At 37.5% G+C, this 20,346-nt stretch overlaps 1 protein-coding gene across 14 annotated transcripts in view; it reads right to left on the bottom strand.

The window, feature by feature from the left end:
- PKP4 (plakophilin 4) overlaps positions 1–20,346 on the bottom strand; it is a 239,789-nt gene that overhangs the window by 152,254 nt on the left and 67,189 nt on the right. For 13 of the 14 annotated variants that reach the window (XM_045479912.1, XM_045479902.1, XM_045479908.1 and 10 more), the window contains exon 2: positions 8,883–9,019. In XM_045479912.1, the coding sequence (XP_045335868.1) occupies positions 8,883–9,014 (132 nt within the window). In that variant the 5' untranslated portion in view covers positions 9,015–9,019. Of the gene's footprint in view, positions 1–8,882; positions 9,020–20,346 lie in introns of those variants that run through there. The other variant, XM_045479916.1, reaches the window with a different exon arrangement.

Raw genomic sequence — 20,346 nt, 5'->3', positions numbered from 1 at the left:
GGATTCTTATAAGCTATCCTTATGACAATATCTTTCCTAAGTTTTTCATTGGTTTCCAGTTGTAGTGGTGGTAATAGTGGTGATGGTAGGGAGAGAAGAAATAGCAGTCTGGCTATTCGAACAAGCAGCAAAACCAGTAAAGCAACCGGGGGGGGGGGGGGGGGGTTGGTCTTTGTGATCACAAAAAGGCAGACCTGACATGGATGATGCACTGACCATTCTTCTCAAACCTGTTCTACCGGAGAGCTCTAACTCTGACAACAGAGTGAGCCCTTCATCGTTTTTTATGGAAAATCAAAAGTTTTATCAAGGGTTCAGAAATTAAAAAAAAAAAAATTCACCCAAATAAAATGGCTTCATATTAGTAAAATAGGTTTTCCTTATTCTGTAGTACAAATCAAAGAAGCTACATGTAACAGCATTCTGTTCGGTATGCATAGTTACACAAATATGTTTCCTATTCTTACCTACAGACCATCAAATCTTCTAATCAATCTGCTTAAAATAATGCTAACAGCAGCAATTACTAAGATACATTTTTCTACAAAATAATTTAATAAGAATTCACTTGTTTCATTATATTTTGCTAACTGAAATAAAAGAAAAATAAAGATCCTGCTGTTAAGAGCTTACATTATATAAAGAAAACAGTATTCACCTTATTAAGAAACAGAGGAGAAAATGGGGCAATGGGAAAACTCCAGTGAGCTTCTCTCCTTACAACAATTATAGCTTTAAAACAAGAAACATATGAGGTAGCTAAGGTCACAAATGAAATAAGGAGGTGTCAATTTACTCTGCACTTGGGCAAGGCAGGCTTACTCTTTAGTTATTATTATTATTACTATTAATTTATTTTTTATGTTTATTTGTTTTTGAGAACGAGAGAGACAGAGTGCGAGCAGGGCAGGGGCAGAGACAGACAGGGAGACACAGAATCCGAAGCAGGCTCCAGGCTCTGAGCTGTCAGCACAGAGCCCAACACGATGCTCGAGCTCACAGACCTCAAGATCATGATGTGAGCCGAAGTCAGACACTTAACTGACTGAGCCACGCAGGTGTCCCAGTCCTTAGTTTTTGAATATAAAGTTAAAATAGTAAGCATCAATTCCCCTAGAACAGCTTAATAAAAGGCCCTATGCAGTGGCTAAGGACGTTTATCTTGATTTAGGCTTTAGGAATGATCTTAGGAAAACTTGCAAATCAGGTATATTCCTATTATGGACAATGATACCACACAATGAATACTTTTCTGATGTCATACTGCTCTGTGGGAATTTTCATATATAAAAGTCTGCAAATTAAAATATAAATTAAGTAGCCTATACATTAAAACATACCTTGAACTCCAATTTTTAAAGGAAAATTACAATTTCTTTCAACAGTCAAGAGATTTCAATTCTAAGAAAACTATCTTTCAATTTATGATAGCCACATTCATATCTGAAATATAACTTATACAGAATTGCATAACATGCATTTGTCTCCAAGTTTCAATAATGTGCTCTTTCAATTTGCTTGCAGGCTGTTTCTATTACATGCAACCCCTGTATTAAGGTTTGAGTGCGTAAAAACTCTTAAGATTCTCTAAGCGAAGACATAGATTTATCTTTGAACTACTTGAAAAAAAAAAACTATACATTTTAAATGATTTTTCTTAGGAATGTCTAAAATGCAATAATCATAACCTAAATTACTTTGCTGAGGTACAAGCAGATCTGATCACTTTGGAAACAATACATTCCTAACATATAAACAGATGCAGCAAGACCATACGGACCCATTTCTGCAAAAGTAACAAAAACAGCAATTTAGAAATCGAGAGCACTTCAACATGAAGATAGACTGTTTTGCTATAGCTATGGAGTAACTGCAGGGTTAGACCTGAGGGGAAAAGAATGTTTCTAAAATATTTTTCTCTCCAGAAATGATTCTAAAAAGAAAAACGATCACGCAGTGCAGAGAATTCAATGCTGAATGATCCTGTCATCCGTTTAATCTCACCAACTCAGCAGTCACTCATTTCAACTTTAATAGCATCAACTTTGCATGTACAGGGGAAAAAATATTCCATATATTCATAATTTAACTCTGAACAGGAACTGTTATTCAAGTGAAAAGGAAATTATCATTTTAAACATACAAAGTCAGGGTTAGCTTTAAGTGTTAATAAAGGAAAAATACTGCATTACTTTCAAATGTAAACGAAAGGTAATGCTAATTCAATGGCAAAAATTGAAGTTAAAAATGTCTAAGTTAACAAATTTACATAAAACTGATTCAATACAATACATATCTATAACCTGCTTAAATAAAAAGGGGGCAAAAACACACATTCTTGGATTTTGTGGTTCCATAAATGAATATTCATACTTGCCAATTACTGCACATAAAGTATACAATATGGTTTGTGCCTCTGCATTCTTCTGAGGTGGCAACTATACGGAACAGATCATCTTTGTAGACCAGCTTACCATCCCTCCCTCCCTCCCTCCCTTTCCTGGACAGAGTGTTTTGTTTATAGGAGGCTTTCCATGGATATTTTTTACTTAGTTAAAAGCAAGCACTAAAGCTAACTACAGGGGGATCTTGAGCATTTTTACATTCCCAGTTCATTAATACAGTAAGTATTTTTAGGCACCTACTATGTATTTCATGTCTACATATGTGATATAGCTATGTGTGCAAAGCCAGACTGAGCCTGTTCAAATTCCTGGAATTTAAGAACTCTTCACATCAAAACAAAGCAAAGCACCCCAAAACAAAACAAACAAACAAAACCTACAGCACCCAATAAACCTAAAAAGAGTCTCCAACCGACTCGAATAGAACAAATAGTTACTCAGGATGCACTCCTGAGACATATAAGACTGGAGAACTTTGCCAATAGGTCCAGCTGATCATTTATCAGGCCATCACAAAAGGCATATAACTGTTGCTAGCTAACTTGGCAATCTAATTTTTTATCTTGCTGCGGACAATTTTTTTTGCATACACTCACATAATGAATAAAGCTGTTGGCCATACTCAGTTGTATTCCTTAACCACAGAGACACCTGAAGTGAAGGATACCCTACACCATGAACACATGGAAGAGAAATGTTACAGTCTGACCACAGCACACTTAAAGAAGACTGATCTGAGAAGCAAGTCTCCGGGTTCAGAATTTTTGAATCCAGGCCGAACAGTATCACAGGTACTCTACCACCTGACCTCATCTTGAACCACACTGCCATAATATTAAGGAGATAACGCTTTCAAATTTGATGATCCCACAGAAATCATTAAGAAAGATCCAATCTTACCTTGTGTTTGATGATGCAGTTCAGGCATGGAAGACTTCACTATACATTATGTGGTAATTACAATCGCCAGAATAATCCAGTTACCAGTAGGAGCAATTACTAAGTTACCACAGGAAAAATGCCAAGTTTTAGGCATTGTTCTTACAGTGCTTTTAGCTAAGCAAAAAACTATGCTTGTTTACAGCTGAAATAAAAATTCTGTCTTCTGCATGTGTTTGAGGTGTGTCAGAGAGAATGATTTTATTGTAAATAAACTTAGGGACCAAATAAAAGGAAGTTGCAAAGGCAGGTGCACAACAGTTGAGTTGTTTCAGTTTCGAAGGAATAAAGTAAATAATTGCACTGGAATTTGTTCAGTTCTGGGCATTCTGCCATACAGGAAGGGTGTGTAATTACTAAAGCTAACATATCCATGTAAAAATGAAGTAATATCAATAGGGCACAGTTGGCTCCAAATTTCCTTATTTTATCTTCAAAAATTAAGGATCTTTAATGACTCTCATTTCACTCTTTGATATTTAAGTATCACCTACATTAATATGGACACACTGAAGGCAGAATTGAAATTTTCACTGAAGTCAGAAAATATTGTCTTGAGGCTTCTCTCTGAGAGCCTCACAAGTAATGAACATTGCAATTTTAACTCACTAAAGGCAACAAAAGAAGTATACACACTATCTAATTTAGGACTTTACCAGAGTTAAGAAACGTATATGTAAAATGAGCATGTTTTACCAAATCTGTTCTGTGCTTACAATTTCATGCTATCTGGATTGGCCTCAACCTTAAATGTGGTTTTCAAACTTCTTAAATCAGAAGCCAAAAATAAGAGTGTGGTTTGAGGGAACAGTAGAATGGAGGTTAGAGTGCCTGAGTATGGCCAAGTTCAAATAGAGGTCTCAATTATGCAAGCAACTGTTATGACAGAAGATGAAAGAATGTAATAATGTAATTATGCATGATCTACAGAATGCAAATCAATTTGCATCCTATATAGAGCTATGAAATATACTTGTTAACCCTATGATTGGCCACATAGTCTTTTACAGTGTTTCTATAATCCAGATCACTTCCTATCAGTTATAAAAACTACAATATACTCTTCCCATTGATAACAATAGCCTGTACATGGTCTTTGGCTCACTGTTTCCTTTGAGCCTGTGAAGTTAGCACACTGACACATCTAAGTTGCAGGGGGTGGCAGCAAAGTTCTGGATGAGCAGCCAATGCCTTATCAAATTCTAATTCTTTTGCATCCAAATATGTACCACCCACTTCAAGGCGAAATCAATCATTTAGGTCTAAGGCTTTCATGGGAGGAGGCAGGGCCCTTTGAGGTCACCGCATTTGGCCATATTTCTTTACCTTACTATGCAAAAGACATTAAGCTAGACACCAGACCATTCTTAAATTTGCCATACATTTGAAAACTCTCAGGATGCAAAAAAATTCCTTGTTTTCAACAAAGGACTTGTTTTCATCGTGGACTACTGGATCCTTATTGGGAGTTGAGTTCAATAACAAAACCTGTCCAATGCTGATCTTGATTACAGCCAACTGGTGGCTTATGTTTACTTGGCTCTTCAGGTAAATTCAGATTTGAGTTCAAGGAGCACATTATTATTCCCATGGGATGATTTTTTATTTCTTTTAAAACATGATCCTTAACTGAAAGAGATTTCTTCGGTGGTTACCTGTATCACCAGGTACGCATGATGATGGTGGATATTTTGTGACATCACCAAGATAACCATAACCTTCTATTCTGTACACTTAATTTTCAGCTAAATTGGACAGATGGGAGACGAAATTTATAACACGTATGTCATTATCTAACCATTAACAGGAAATAAAATTTTAGTTTGCTCCATGCAGAGATCAGATTTAATTCCTAGATCAGTATGAATATATACAAGTTGTCTGAAGGATAAAAATACACAGGTGAGTAACTAGTTTTCTAAGCGCTCCCTGTGAGATTCTCTGGCTTAGCAGTGTTCTATGAATGTGGCCGCAGGTTCCATTATCTTCACAGAACAGTTAGCTGGTGACAAAGAAATCTGAGGGCCAGTATTATTCATTCACTCCCTTTCTGATCGATCATTTATTACAAGTCTAATATAGTAAAGGGGTTGGGAGAGTAGCCTGTGACACATGTGTAAAACACTGTATAAAACATGGCTCTATCCTTAGATAGCTGACTATATCATCCAAAGAAGCATACAGTAAGAGTCAAAGCAGTGGAATAAAGTGCTAGAGAGGGATATAAAGCAGTGGAATAAAGCGGAGAGAGACCCGACCTCAGCTGGGGTGCAAATGGCTTCACAAAAGAGGCAGAACTTGAACAGAAGTAGATTCCTTCTTTCTATCTGTCAAAAAGCAAGGACTTTTTCTATAACTGCACAGGTATGCACCTAAGTGACCGAATCAATGTGAAAGGTTATTACTTCACAAAAGGGAGAGAACATGCATCTTAGCATTCTGTCAAGGAATAAGGAACAGTTATGTCTTTGGGATCCTAGGGGAAGTGTGGCCCCATAGAGGAAGATTTAAATGTTTTTATGACACCCAAAATCCGATTTTGGATATTAAGAAATTAATGCTTTGTTAACAAGATTGCTTTGGTTGCTTGCTATTTCCTTCCCTACTACTTATCTGTGAATGGCCCAGGGCAAGTATGTCTGAGGTGTTTTAGTGGCCTGGATGTACTTTACTCAAGAACCCAGACTTTTCCTCTCAACATTCAGGTGTGTGTTAAAAGGTATTACTCTCTAATTCTTTAACCAAATACCTTGACATTATGATGGGGTTGCACTAAATCACCATGTAGATAAAATTTATTTTCACATGCTCTATTTCTGATAATACATACATAAAGCAGTTCTAGTTTGTGAGACCAGCATGGTGAAGTTTTCAAAGTTTAATGACATGCAGAAGTAAAATACTACCACAGCATAAACACAGCTCAATATTCAGAAAGTTGTTTTGTCTTCATATCCATGTCCAAAGAAGGTTCATTGAATCCTGATACATACTTAAGAGTAGAATCACCAGATCCTCCTAAGAGGAACCTTTTCTTCTTAGGTAGAAATGCTGATGAAAATAGTATTATTAGCCCTTACCATGAGCACTTACTAGAAAGTGCCAGGCACCACTGTAAACATTTTACAACGGTTACTTCAATATCTTCAGGATCATTATCACCACTTTACAGATGAGAAACAGACACAGAGAGGTTAAGAAATCTTCCTAAGATCACGTGGAAAGTAGTGATAGGAACCAGGGCCACTTCAGCTGCACTGAAGGGGTCTCTTCCTTCTGTGCCCTAATGAAACATCCTTCCTGAGACATGGCTGCCACCAAACAAGGTCTCTTCTTTGACAACAGAGAAGCTGATGTTATTACTCCATGGCCATGAACGTTGCATGGTAGCGAGGCTTTTATTTTTTAAATAATTATACATCCCACCCAAGAATATTATTCTTTTGATATAAAACATGATCAAGGACACAATCTAACATTAACTGTTTCATTTGAATCTAACACAATTAAGAATGTAGCATTCTGACCAGTTATTTTCAAATCATATATATAAGGTAAACAGTAATTGGTTTTCTTATTCCTAACTTTTCTGTGCTCTGTCTCATTGGGCAGATGACAGGGAGTGACATTTTAGGAAAGTCCTAAGAAATTTTTACCCCAACTACAAAGAAATTAGAGTATCTTGCCTGGTAGCACAAAAATCGCACAGAAGCTTGAGTTAGCTTTTTAAAATCAGGTAAGAATCTTGGAATGAGACATGGATACGGTGTCTTGGGTTGAACGAAATGCTGAGTGCTGAGCGATGATAAACAATTTTAAAAGAAATTAAGAATGAAAACTGCAAACATAAATTAATGGATTCAAATTCTTAGAACAAGAATAGAAGGGTAGAGTATATCCTCTTACTAAACAAACAATCTGGGATATATATTTTAATTCTTCTAATAAATAACAAATACCTGTATTCCTCTGGCTATCTTCAGAAACAGGAACCCTTCTTGCTATCTCCTACAAAATATTCATTCAGAATACTATTTATCACCAAAACATAAAATGCTCAAGTCATGTGAGGCCATCAAGGAATTCCAGTGCCAAAATCATAATAGGCTTCCAATTTTATTCAACATGCAAGGTATGTGGTCTCAAAGTACAAATGCAAAGTTCCTGTAGCTATGTTTATGGGACACAGTTTCTAGCTTTAAGTGAGTTCTGGGCATTTTGATAAATTTACTGTCATGTTCCACCAAAATGTGGTATACACTAACAGCTCTAAATAAATCAGACTCTCCTCAGTTTACAGCTCTTTGGGTCAAATCTTGACAACTATGAAGTTCAATAAGAAGAGTCCTTTGTTTTCCTCCTCAAAGGTGAGAGAAGCTTGGATAACCTAGAGTTTGGTGGAAAATGAAAACAGTACTGACAACAATTTTTTGTGTCTTCTCAAATTAGTTTGTGGAATGTTTTAAAAGCCTCACATTTTAGTAAGGGGATGGAAAATATTTTGATATCTTGTTACCAGAATCAGCTGTGAAATTCTTCTTGAAAACATAGCTCCAATGTCAGATATCATTCTGGAGTATTCTTTCACTCTACATACCTAGCTTTAAGTTATAGCAAACAGTGAAATAATGAGGTAGTGAATATTCCTTTCTTCTCTGTCATAATCAGTTATCTGAACTATTGATTTTTTAAAAAATATTTCAGCAAATATACATCTAAGTTTATAACTCTTGAGAAGAAAAGAACCAGAGGTTTAACCATAAGATTTAAAAAAAAAAAAAATTACTATTCAATTATTTCCACAGAAAGAGTCTTATTTTTGAAGGAGGGGGCAGAAAAGAAAACGGTGGAGCTTTAAATTTACATTTACCTCATTAAGCTTTTAAATCTGAAGAAATTAAATGCAGGAGTTCCAATTTCTCTAAGCACAACAGATAAGATCTAATTTAGGAGGTTACTTGTACTTGAAGGATAAATAGTATCCTTTATTAAAAAACTGAACATAAACATGACATTGAAGCAAACTGGCACAGTATGACAAGTTTTAGAACACTAGCTCACAAAATGAATATACTTGGATTCAGACAAACACAACAAATATAGCCTTTATCCAAAAAAATCACAGAGACAACCCTATAGAATACCTACATGAAAATGTTAGAAGGTTCAACATATCTAAGGATACTACAGGCCTCGGGATGCCAGAGCCCTGACAGAAAAGTCAGCAGCGTAAACTACGCTTCACAAAGCTTGGCGCGCATGCACACACTCTGCGATGTGGGAGAGACAGAGACACCAATCACCATCGATGTTGTCCTTACTTGCAGACGCACAAGTATCCTGCATGTTCCGATTCTGACTGGCACCTGGAGCGGCTCTACATGCCAGTCATCCCAATGTACTCAGGGATGTAAACACCTTATAATTAAAAAACGTGAAGGCATCAAGGACGTTAGACAAATTTAAAACACATCCAAAGATTAATTTTTAAAGGCATTGAAGAAAGAACTGATTGCAAATTCCAGCAAGAGGATGTACCTGCTCCTTCACGGAAGCTAGAATAGTGGTGGCTGTGGTCTCGGGTTCCATGCCTGGGCCAGTGGAGGCAGCTTCCTGGCGTGTCTGTGGCTGGCCCTCCTCCACCAATGAGGCCTGCTCAGGAGCGGGCATTCCTCCTGCAAGCAAGCAGACAAAGAGTTAACACGGGCTCACAGACTCCTATGCAGAGCAGGCAGTGGCTGAGGATTTGCAGATGGCTCCTGGGAAATACCACGGACTTCTACATACAAAGATCACAGCTTCTTACAGCTGTTTGATTTTTAAAGGCAACATCTAGGGCCCAAAGTACAGCTAGTACTACGAAAAAGTAAAATGATAATAAAAAATAATAACAACAATACATACGAAGAAAATATATTAAAGACATCATAGGGAAAATGACAAAAAAGTGTTGGGGAGGAGGGCTCTTATTTAAAAACATACTAAGGACACTAAAGCGTTTTTAGAAGCTTGTTGAATTGCTGAATATTCTATTCAGATAGCCAATAAATATGATTATATCATGAAACAAATAATAATAAATACTTTAGATTGTTATAGGGGCCAATTTATAAAGTATACACATGACATCTACAAATATTCAAATGCTTTACTGGTTACAGAAGAGGCTTATGTAATAGAAAAAAAAGAAGGTTTATAACTTGGGCTTGAAAATAAACAAAAGTCTCCTGTATTTAAAAGAAACGGAAGGCATTAATGACTGAAACAAGGATATCTTCGGAGTATTACAGCTAATTTGGTTTCCTTAGTGGATCTACTTTGCAGGCTCATAGCTTCTAACAGAAGAATGAGTTCTTGGCAACAGAGGGGGTGCCTCTCCTAAGATAACACACTGAGAGCAGTGTGTTTGCCAGATCAGTCACCTGACCTGTTATGGACTTTTCATAAATTTGGAAAAGATTGGGAAAAGATTCCCACCTAAAATGCTGTACTTTTTAGGTACGTGTACTTAATCATGCAGCAGTCTACCATACCATGAGACTAACCTAGTGCCTGGCATATGTAATAGGTATTCAATACATGTTGGCTGAATAAATGAATATATAAATGAAGGACCGACCATGTTTTCCATGTCGCATTCCAGTTATTAAGCAAATCTCCCCAAGTGCTATGACGCTCATGAGACCTTATTTGCTCAATGTGTGACTCTGCATACTCATATATGGGTATCTCAGACCATAAAAACTCTTCTTGATATTCTTCAGTTTACTCCTCAAAATTACTCTACTGTTCCATTTCAGCTCTTTATCAACTTCCACAATGTTTAATTCCATAGTATGATCTGGGGATTCCAACCTCCCCATTCCCTCAAATTTCAATACCAGCTTGCTGTTTCTTTCTAAAATCATAACCTGAAAGACAAGGGAAGATATGTGCACCACCTGCGCCTCTCTCCGTCTCTCATCTTCACTCTTCTGACTTATACAGTAAGTGAAGGTAGGTTTAAGTTCTGGGCTTTTTATTTTTTTTAATTTTTTTTTTAATGTTTATTTTATTATTGAGAGGCAGAGAGAGACTGAGCATGAGCATGGGAGGCGCAGAGAAAGGAGGAGACACAGAATCTGAAGCAGGCTCCAGATTCTGGGCTATCAGCACAGAGCCCGACACGGGGCTCAAACTCACACACCACGAGATCATGACCTGAGCCGAAGTCGGACTGAGCCACTCAGGCGCCCTTAAGTTCTGGGCTTTTAACAGTGGTTGTTTTATTGTCGTCATATTAATAGGCAGAAATAGGCAGTGAATATGATGAGTCTCTAACGCCAGCTTCATGAAGAGTCTGCATGCCTGCTCCAGCAAGTGAATTCTCTCTCTTTATTTCTATGGTGGCCAAGGCTCAGGGCAGAGCCTGGCCTTCAAGGGGGAGGACCTCCTCAGGTATGAGCAGAGGAGGAACTCCCTTCAGTGTTGGAGTAAGTGGGTCTAGGATCAAAACCTAAGTGCCCTTGGACAAGTTGCCATCTTGTTGAGCCCACTTTCCTCATTAAAAAAAGGGCTTACTAATACTTTCTAGAGCACAATGGAAGTATTTTATGGTAATCTTTATTTTTTAGTATATGTGGTAGGCTTACTGAGATATGAAATACACTTAAAATATCATCAACTGAATAAAATAGCCCATTTCTATATTTACTGGGTGCTCACTAAAAACAAGATATGAAGTCTATGAAGAAACAAATGCCACACGAAATATCCTAGATTAACATTTAAGGCAAGTAAAGATATGAAAGTATTCTATGCCATTGAAAAACTACACACCTTAAAATAAGCAGATGGTTGCAGAGAACAAAAATGTTACTATGCAACAGTGAAACAAATAATGCCAAGAATTAAAAATTTTAAATGTCAAGAGTAAAATATCATGAAATACCAATGCGTAAGGAAAAAAGAAACATAAATTCAATGAACAAAGAGAATTTGAGAAAAGGAGAAAATAAATATCACTAGGGAAATAATTATTAATTGTTTACATAAATAGGAGACGTCTTACTGAAAGATAAAGAATTTTTTTTTTTAACGTTTATTTTTGAGAGAGAGAGAGAGAGAGCGCAAGCAGGAGAGGAGCACAAAGAGAGAGAGACAGAATCTGAAGCATGCTCTGGGCTCTGAGCTGTCAGCACAGAGCCTGATGTGGGGCTTGAACCCATGAACTGCAAGATCATGACTTGAGCTGAAGTCAGATGCTTAACCGACTGAGCCACCCAGGTGCCCTGAAAGATAAAGAATTATATTATTGTTATTTTATTACATTACTGTAAATGTACCACACTTAATTTCACAATATTTGATGATTCTGTCCAGAAGCAGTACTGGATGAGCATTTTCTGAATACCACTCTGCCCACATAATGTGCAGGGGGATAAGGGGATACAGGCATAAGGCAGGGTCACTGACCATTAGTGGCCTCATCACCCAGCTGAGGCATGAATCAGATCAAGGGCAAATATAGCAAGACACAAGTGATGGAATAACAAACACCACCAAAGTCTATAGGTAGAGGCTGTGAAGAGCTTATAAATTCACAGAAGAAACTAGTACTCAGCAGGAGAGATTTTCATAGGCAGGGATGATGTTTTTCATTCTCAGATTCCTCAAGACTGAAAGGCATTGCAGGCAATTGCTAATACTGTTGGGCTAAAGAATGATGACCACGGTGCCCATGTGTAACTGAGATGAGACACTTCCCTGCCCCTCATCTCTGGAACAGTCTCCAAATACCACAACCAACACTGGGCAGAGGAGGGATGCCACAGCTCCGACAAGTTCTAAACCTAATATGGTCTTCTGTTCACTTTCTTGTAGCTCTTATAACAATTTAAGGAGCTGTAGGAATCAAACTTAGAGTCACAGAATGATATTACTTTTTCCCATCAGCAAAGAAAAAAAACAAATAACAATAAGTGCTTATTAGCAAAGAGACTGTGAGAAATTAGGCTTCGTGCTTCCTTCAATGACCTCAGCTTGCCTGATCTGGACAATCACGTTCTAGGGACGGGAGAAAACCGAACTGTTGTGGGGGCTCTCTGGATAATCAGAGAACGGTAGAGGTGACAGAAAACTGGAAGCAGGAAAATGCCATTGCTGTTTTTGAGAAGACAAAAGTAGACTCTCTTCACATTATAAACTAGAGAGCTAGACATACATCTTAGGTGAGATTCTTAAAAGGATTTTATCCAAGAGATGATATGTGAGAACCAAAAAGGGGCCCACCAAAGAAAAGTCATGTTAAGCTGTTCTAATTTCTGTCTGTGGCAGCGTAACCATGGAAATGCAGTGTGTCTAGACTCCAGTGAGGCATGTGTATTAGAAGTCCCCCATGGTATTACAATCAGCACAGAAATGGGGCTGGCACAGGGCAACTGCTGACTGTCACAGTCTGGAAACGGCTAACAGAAACATATCATCCTATAAAGGTTTCTAATGTAATGCCAGAGAAGTTTGATCTTGACCCAATCCCAACCAAAAACTTAGGCTATAATGTAAAGAATAACACACAGGGCATGCTCAAATTCTTCAATCACTATGAATACTGAATTAATCTATATAATACAATTAAAATACAAAAACACTGTCACACTGTAGTAATGAGCTGCCTGGATGAGATAGAAACAATAGGAATAAATGTGGGCCTTATATTAAGGTTAGCTCAGCAACACATTGGGGAAAAGATTTAGGCTAGACTTAGGTTCAAGAGCAGGATGAGTGAACCATGCACGAGACAAAGCTGTTCCAAAACCAAGGTGATCGTATGCTGTACTGAGGTCAGTACTTAAGATGATAGGAAGAAAGGGACATGGGAGTGCACACCTCTCCTTCAGGCTCCTGGGGACATGTCCACATCCAGTTACAGATGGCACATTTCCCGGAATGGACACAAATGTATCCGTTCAGGAAACAATGAGTAGGATGGTGAAGGGATTCAGTCATTCTTTCCAGTCACAGGAGTAGGGACAAAATGAATGACAGCTCCTGCTCCTTATGAACTCCTTATGAACTCAGACCTTAATGGTGGGAGGTGGGGGGAGGACGACACAGAAAGAGCAGTTAATGCAACAAGAAGAGAAAGTCTGACTTCAAGAAGAGAGAGACTATGCAGTCAAGCAGATGTCTATAAATCTCTGAAGGGCTGCTATGGACAAACAAGGTTAGATGCTTTAGATTTATGATCCTAAGAGCTAGATCAAAAACTAATGGTTTTGTAACAAACTCGTATTTGCCTTTCATTACAGTCTTTATACTTTGAATCAAATTTGGCTGATGGTTTTATTATTTTTATTCAAAATTAAAGGCTGGAGCCATGAGAGCAAGCTCAGGTGGGCCTTTCCTTTTTTTTTTTTTTAATGTATTTTTTTTTAATATATGAAATTTATTGTCAAATTGGTTTCCATACAACACCCAGTGCTCATCCCAAAAGATGCTCTCTTCAATACCCATCACCCACCCTCCCCTCCCTCCCACCCCCCATCAGCCCTCAGTTTGTTCTCAGTTTTTAAGAGTCTCTTATGCTTTGGCTCTCTCCCACTCTAACCTCTCTCTCTCTTTTTTTTTTCCTTCCCCTCCCTCATGGGTTTCTGTTAAGTTTCTCAGGATCCACATAAGAGTGAAAACATATGGTATCTGTCTTTCTCTGTATGGCTTATTTCACTTAGCATCACACTCTCCAGTTCCATCCATGTTGCTACAAAGGGCCATATTTCATTCTTTCTCATTGCCACATAGTACTCCATTGTGTATATAAACCACAATTTCTTTATCCATTCATCAGTTGATGGACATTTAGGCTCTTTCCATAATTTGGCTATTGTTGAAAGTGCTGCTATAAACATTGGGGTACAAGTGCCTCTATGCATCAGTACTCCTGTACCCCTTGGGTAAATTCCTAGCAGTGCTACTGCTGGGTCATAGGGTAGGTCTATTTTTATTTTGAGGAACCTCCACACTGTTTTCCAGAGTGGCTGCACCAGTTTGCATTCCCACCAACAGTGCAAGAGGGTTCCTGTTTCTCCACATCCTCTCCAGCATCTATAGTCTCCTGATTTGTTCATTTTGGCCACTCTGACTGGCGTGAGGTGATATCTGAGTGTGGTTTTGATTTGTATTTCCCTGATGAGGAGCAACGTTGAGCATCTTTTCATGTGGGAGGGCCTCTCCTTTTGAAACAAACAGTCCAGTGTCCAACATTTCAAGAATCCTCTAAAGCTGGTACATTCCCTCTCATGAGAGGTCTTTAATCACAGTTCAGATGATCAAGTAGCAGGAATGGTATAGAAGGGATCCGGCCCTGGGTATATGTTAGAAATAGGAAACAAAGTCCTCTGAATCTTGAGGCAGACACTAAGATAAGAAAACAACTACATCTGAACTGATTTCAGTGTCCCTCATTTTTCAGAATGTTGTCTATCATACACAGCTATCTGTAAAAAGGCACCTGGAGGGCAGCAAGTTGTGCTTTTTCTTGACGAAATGATGGACAATGAAAATCTTAGTGTTGTTTCTCTGGCTGGTTATACAAAGCTCAGAGATGAGTTTGTGACCAACTCTTACACGTGTCTTCTCATTTTATTCCAGACTTTACTTATTAAATTTCCTCTCTGCCCAGGTCTACTTTTATCATTCTGTTGAGCTGCATTCTTTTGCACCTTGCAAAACACTTTTTGGAAGACAGACTTGTGCTTTCTCTATAATCTTTATCGAAGACAAGCTTTCAGGTGAAACTGTTAGTATAACTGTGTGCATGTGTGTATCTCAATCTTATAGTGAACTATCACTGAGTTATGGGAAATCTTCCTGCTCAAGGTTGCAGGCCACATATATTCAAGTGTGAGTACTGAATCTTGAGGCAGTGTGTGTAATATATGCAGGGTAGGGATGTAACATATAGCTATGGATGTAATAATATATATGGGTACAATCCATGACTCAATATCTATAATCCCTTTTATCACAGATGATACTAATCCATAAAATCATCTCTGTGCTAAACCTCTCTGGGATAGAAGATCAACTACATACCATATTTTCCTCTATTTACTCATTTCTACTCTCTTTACTGATAATTTTTAGCCAGAGTATACGAAGTATACTTTGTTTCATCTTATCCAGTGATATAAACTGGAGTCTACATATTTTTTTTCTTCTCCTCTTTTGCATTAGTATTTTGGACCATAACATATCTCATGACTTCATTTTCAACACTCACAAAATGTTATGATGATTGATGACCACCATTTCAAAATTGATAGGATAAAATAATAATGCCTAAGAACAGATGAAGAAAAATAATAAAGGACAGAAAATAATCATGAATATTTAAATTCAATTCAAATTAGGATATTAATAATATGGGATAATAAACATTTAAAAAAAAATTTTTTTAACCTTTATTTATTTTTTTGAGACAGAGAGAGAGAGCATGAACGGGGGAGGGTCAGAGAGAGAGGGAGTCACAGAATCCGAAACAGGCTCCAGGCTCTGAGCTGTCGGCACAGAGCCCGACCCAGGGCTCGAAACTCACAGACTGTGAGATCATGACCTGAGCCGAAGTCGGATGCTCAACCGACTGAGCCACCCAGGCACCCCGATAATAAACGTTTTTGAATAAGCACTAGATAAACAAAATACTATAAGAGAATAAATTACAGAGTATCCTATGTAGTAAAGACAAGTTTCTTTGCTTTACTTGTAACAAAACTGGAAGAATGAAGTACTGGGGAATCAGGATGTGCCTGAGAAGTTAAACACCTTCAGAACCATATGGAATCTATTCTAGAATTCTAAAAGTAGTACTAGATGAACTTTTCACAGTTAAGAGTATTAAAATATCCTGGAAGTAAGAAGCATTACTAAAATCTGCAACTCTTTAGGAAGCTTACAGATAGTTGGTTACATACTAAACTTCTCATCAGACAGTTATCCAAAAAATTTAAACTTCTTGGCAAGAATTTGTTTAGAAGGAAGCTATATGCCAAACAGCATAGTAATTCTAGAGAATAAACTATGTATAGCAGTTAAGTATTTTGACTTAATGGATTTATTTTTACAATCAAAAGATCAGTGAAAGATAACCTGGTATTTTTTTTGAAAATGCAAAAAGTGTAAACAGACCTCTTTGAAAAGAGGAAATCTGGATGGCCAAAAATGAGGTGTTCGACCTCATTAGTAACTAGAAAAATGTAAATTCATACTACAATGAGATATCAATACACAACCTTCAGAATGACAAAACATTTATCAATATCAAATGTTGGCAAAGATGTAGAACACTGGTAAATATCACAGGCTACTGATCAGTATGTAAAGGAGCCATCACTTGGGAATGCATTTTGGTATCTACCTAGTCAAGCTACTGATACATATATTCCCCAGCCCAGTAATTCCACTCCTGATTATACAGGGACATTCTTGCACACAAACTCCTGGAGAACCATATTAAGTAAGGTCATGGCAGCACTCTGTGGAAGCTATGAATTTCAAACAACCCAAATGACAATTAACAGTGAAATGGGTCAATATATTGTGGTATAGTCATGCACTGTATTTTACCTACAGACATATAACAAATGAATGAAAGGTCTATACAACAAGAATGACTCTAAAAAGCATATGGATGAATAAAAGAAGTCACAAAAGAATACAAACAGTAGAATTCCATACATGTAAGTTTAAAATATAGGCAAGATAAAATTGTTTATTAGGGATGTATTCATAGGTACCAAGAAAATGACTATCGAAGTCAAAGGAATGGTTATATCTGCAAGGAAGGTGCAGGCTGTAATTTTAGAAGAGCACATTAAAAACTTTTGGAGAGCTGGACTGTTATGGGGAATTATTAATGGATATTTACACTTTTAGGTGGTTTTCTTAAATTTTTATTTATTTGTTTTACTTATTTATTTTGAGATGGAGAGAGAAGGGGGGGGGGGAGGGCCGGAGACAGAGGGAGAGAGGGAATCCCAAGCAGGTTCTGAGCTATTAGTGCAGAGCCCGACGTGCGAACCCACGGACTGTGAAATCATGATCCGAGCCAAAGTCAAGAGTCAGACACTTAACCAACTGAGCCAGGCAAAAAAAATTGTTTTTAATGTTTATTTATTTTTGAGAGACAGAGAGTCAGAGCATGAGGAGAGGGGCAGAGAGAGAGGAAGACACAGAATCTGGAGCCCGACACGGGGTTCAAACTCACAAACTGCAAGATCACGACCTGAGCTGAAGTTGGATGCTTCACCAACTGAGCCACCCAGGCACCCCTGCCTTTTAATGTTTTTTAATTGCATATATATTTTATGTACTCTTCTATAGTTTTTTTTCATGAAAAGGGAAAAATATTAATATAGCAGAAAATGATAAATTCTTATTAGATATGATCTATAAAATATAAAAATTTAGAGTATTTATAAATAGATTGTAATAGTGTTTAATAGCTTGAAGACTAAGGAAATAGAGAACTGACATACTTCTGCATATAAAACTACACTAAATATATAACTCATAAATGTGAAGGTATTTATTTCAATAAAAAAGGGGCTTACATTACAAAATAAAATGCCTGAAACATCATATATCATTCACTAATAATTTCTGAAAATAAAACACATAGTTAATATATAACATAAGGGTCAACACTGCTCATACCTCAAAGGGAGAGGTTCACATCGTGCTCTATGTGAATGATGTGCCTTGGAGTGTGAAGAGTGTGGATACAGTCCCTGTAACACAGGCAAACACTGAAAAACTGTTAACAAAATGAAAAAAAGATTTTTTATGTTTATTTATTTAGAAGCAAACAAAGGAGTGATCCAAACAGAGCAGTGCCTCAATCAGCTACTGATGCCCAGAAGGAATCAATTCCCTAAACAGGAAAAGTAAAGTGGCATATGTATGATGCTGTTTTTAAACTGAAAGCTGTGTGCATGAAGGAGAAACAGCCAGTGGCCTTGAAATAAAAAGTTACAAGATAGGGGTGCCTGGGTGGCTCAGTAGGTTCAGCATCCGACTTCAGCTCAGGTCATGATCTCACAGTTCATGGGTTTGAGCCCCACATCAGGCTCTATGCTAACAGCTCTAAGCCTGGAGTCTGCTTTGGATTCTTTGTCTCCCTCTCTCCGTCCTTCCCCCATTCGTGCTCTCTCTCTCTCTCTCTCAAAAATAAACATTAAAAAGAATTTTTTTTTAAGCTATAGGATAAAAATTAAAATCTCATTCAGTAGAATAAATATCAGAATAACATTTTTTCAAAAAGAGTATTTTATAAGAGGGGTGCCTGACTGGTTCAGCCAGTAGAGCATGCACCCTTTGATCTCGGGGGTTTTGAGTTCAAGCCCCACGTGGGCGTAGAGATTATTTTTTAAAAAGAATATTTCATAAGAATGATCTAAATAATTCTCTCAGAAACTTGAAAAAAAAAAAGACAGAAAAAATAGACGAAGAAGGTAAAAGAAGTTTGGAGACTAGAGACTAGTCCACGGTTACGTTTATTGACTAGTAAGAGTACTAGGAACAGGGGGAAAAAAAAGAGGATAAATATTAAAGGAAATAAGAAATGAAAATTTCTCAGAGCTGAAAACTAATCATTTAAAATAGGCCAATAAGTGAACAAACTGAATGAAATGAACTACCTCTAAACCAAATCCATTGAAATATCTAGGTTCCAAGGATAAAGAAAAGATTGTAAATGTTACCATGGAGGAAAAACAAATTGCTTACAAATGAATGAGAGTCCATTTGGCATCAGAGCCCTTATCAACTACAGTGGATGTAACAATAGCTTCTGGTACTGACCAAAAACTATGATTCAAATATGAACGCAAAATAAGAGCATGTTAGGACATACCGGGACTCAAGAAAGTTTGGCTTCAACAATCTTTCAAGGAAGTTCTGGAACCAAACAACATATTATAGAAGGACTAAGACACAATATAAACAATGCTAAGCAAGTAATTCCGGCAAGTGAAGATTAAAGTCTAAATAAACTGCCCATGATGTCAGCATGAGAGGGTGAAAAGCTGAAGAAAATAAATTGTACACACGTTCTTACTTAACCTGGTAGGAAAAAATACATACAGAGTAACTCCAAGTGAGTGTGCCTTTGCTGCTCCTCTCCAGAAGAGACAGAGCCCACTGTGTGCCCCTTGAATGTGGGGTTGGCCTCTTGTGACTCACACAGTGTGGCCAGTGTGGATGAGGCTAAGTTTTAAAGGCCCTGTAGCTTCTTCATCTGGAACCTTGATATCACCATGCTGTGAAAGAGCTCAGGATTAAAAAGATACTGTGGAGACAGAGGCCCAGTGCTCCCAGCCACTCTGGCAGATACCTCAGAACATATAAGACAGGCCATCTTGGAAGAGTCCCACCCTGACCAAGCCATCAGCTTACTGCAGCCACCTGAGTGAGCCCAAGTAACACCAGAAGAACCTCCTTACCAACCTAGACTTGTGAGAAATTTAAAAAACTGTTGTTTGAGCCACTGAGATTTAAGACGGCTTGTTACATGATGAGCAAGTAATACTAATACAACCATCAAAACAGGAAATGAGGACACGGAAAAAATTAACTTGTATTATTTTTAAGTATCATAAGATTAAAACATTAAATGCTAAACGCTGAATTATCTTATAAAGATATAATTTATTTAATGCATTAGCGATCTTCCACTTATTATGTATTACACTATAAACTAGATGTTATTGAAAGTACGACATATAAGACTCTGACCTCCAATCCAATTTACAGTCTAAAAGGGAAGACCCAAAAAAAAAAAAAAAAAAAAAAAAAGGCAACTACAATAAAATGTAGCTTGAGCTAATAAACGAGGCACTAAGAACTCAAACACAGAAGGCAGGTGCTCAGAGAAGGGTTTCAAAAAGGCATGTGTAAGTAGGGAAATTATTCCAGGTGTAGCAGAAGGATGCAGCTGGGGGAAAGCCCACCTCTGATGTATTAATTA

Source organism: Leopardus geoffroyi, chromosome C1 (genome assembly GCF_018350155.1).
Source record: "Leopardus geoffroyi isolate Oge1 chromosome C1, O.geoffroyi_Oge1_pat1.0, whole genome shotgun sequence".
In the NCBI taxonomy this organism is placed as follows: Eukaryota; Metazoa; Chordata; class Mammalia; order Carnivora; family Felidae; genus Leopardus; species Leopardus geoffroyi.
This window is presented reverse-complemented; position numbering and strand designations above follow the sequence as displayed.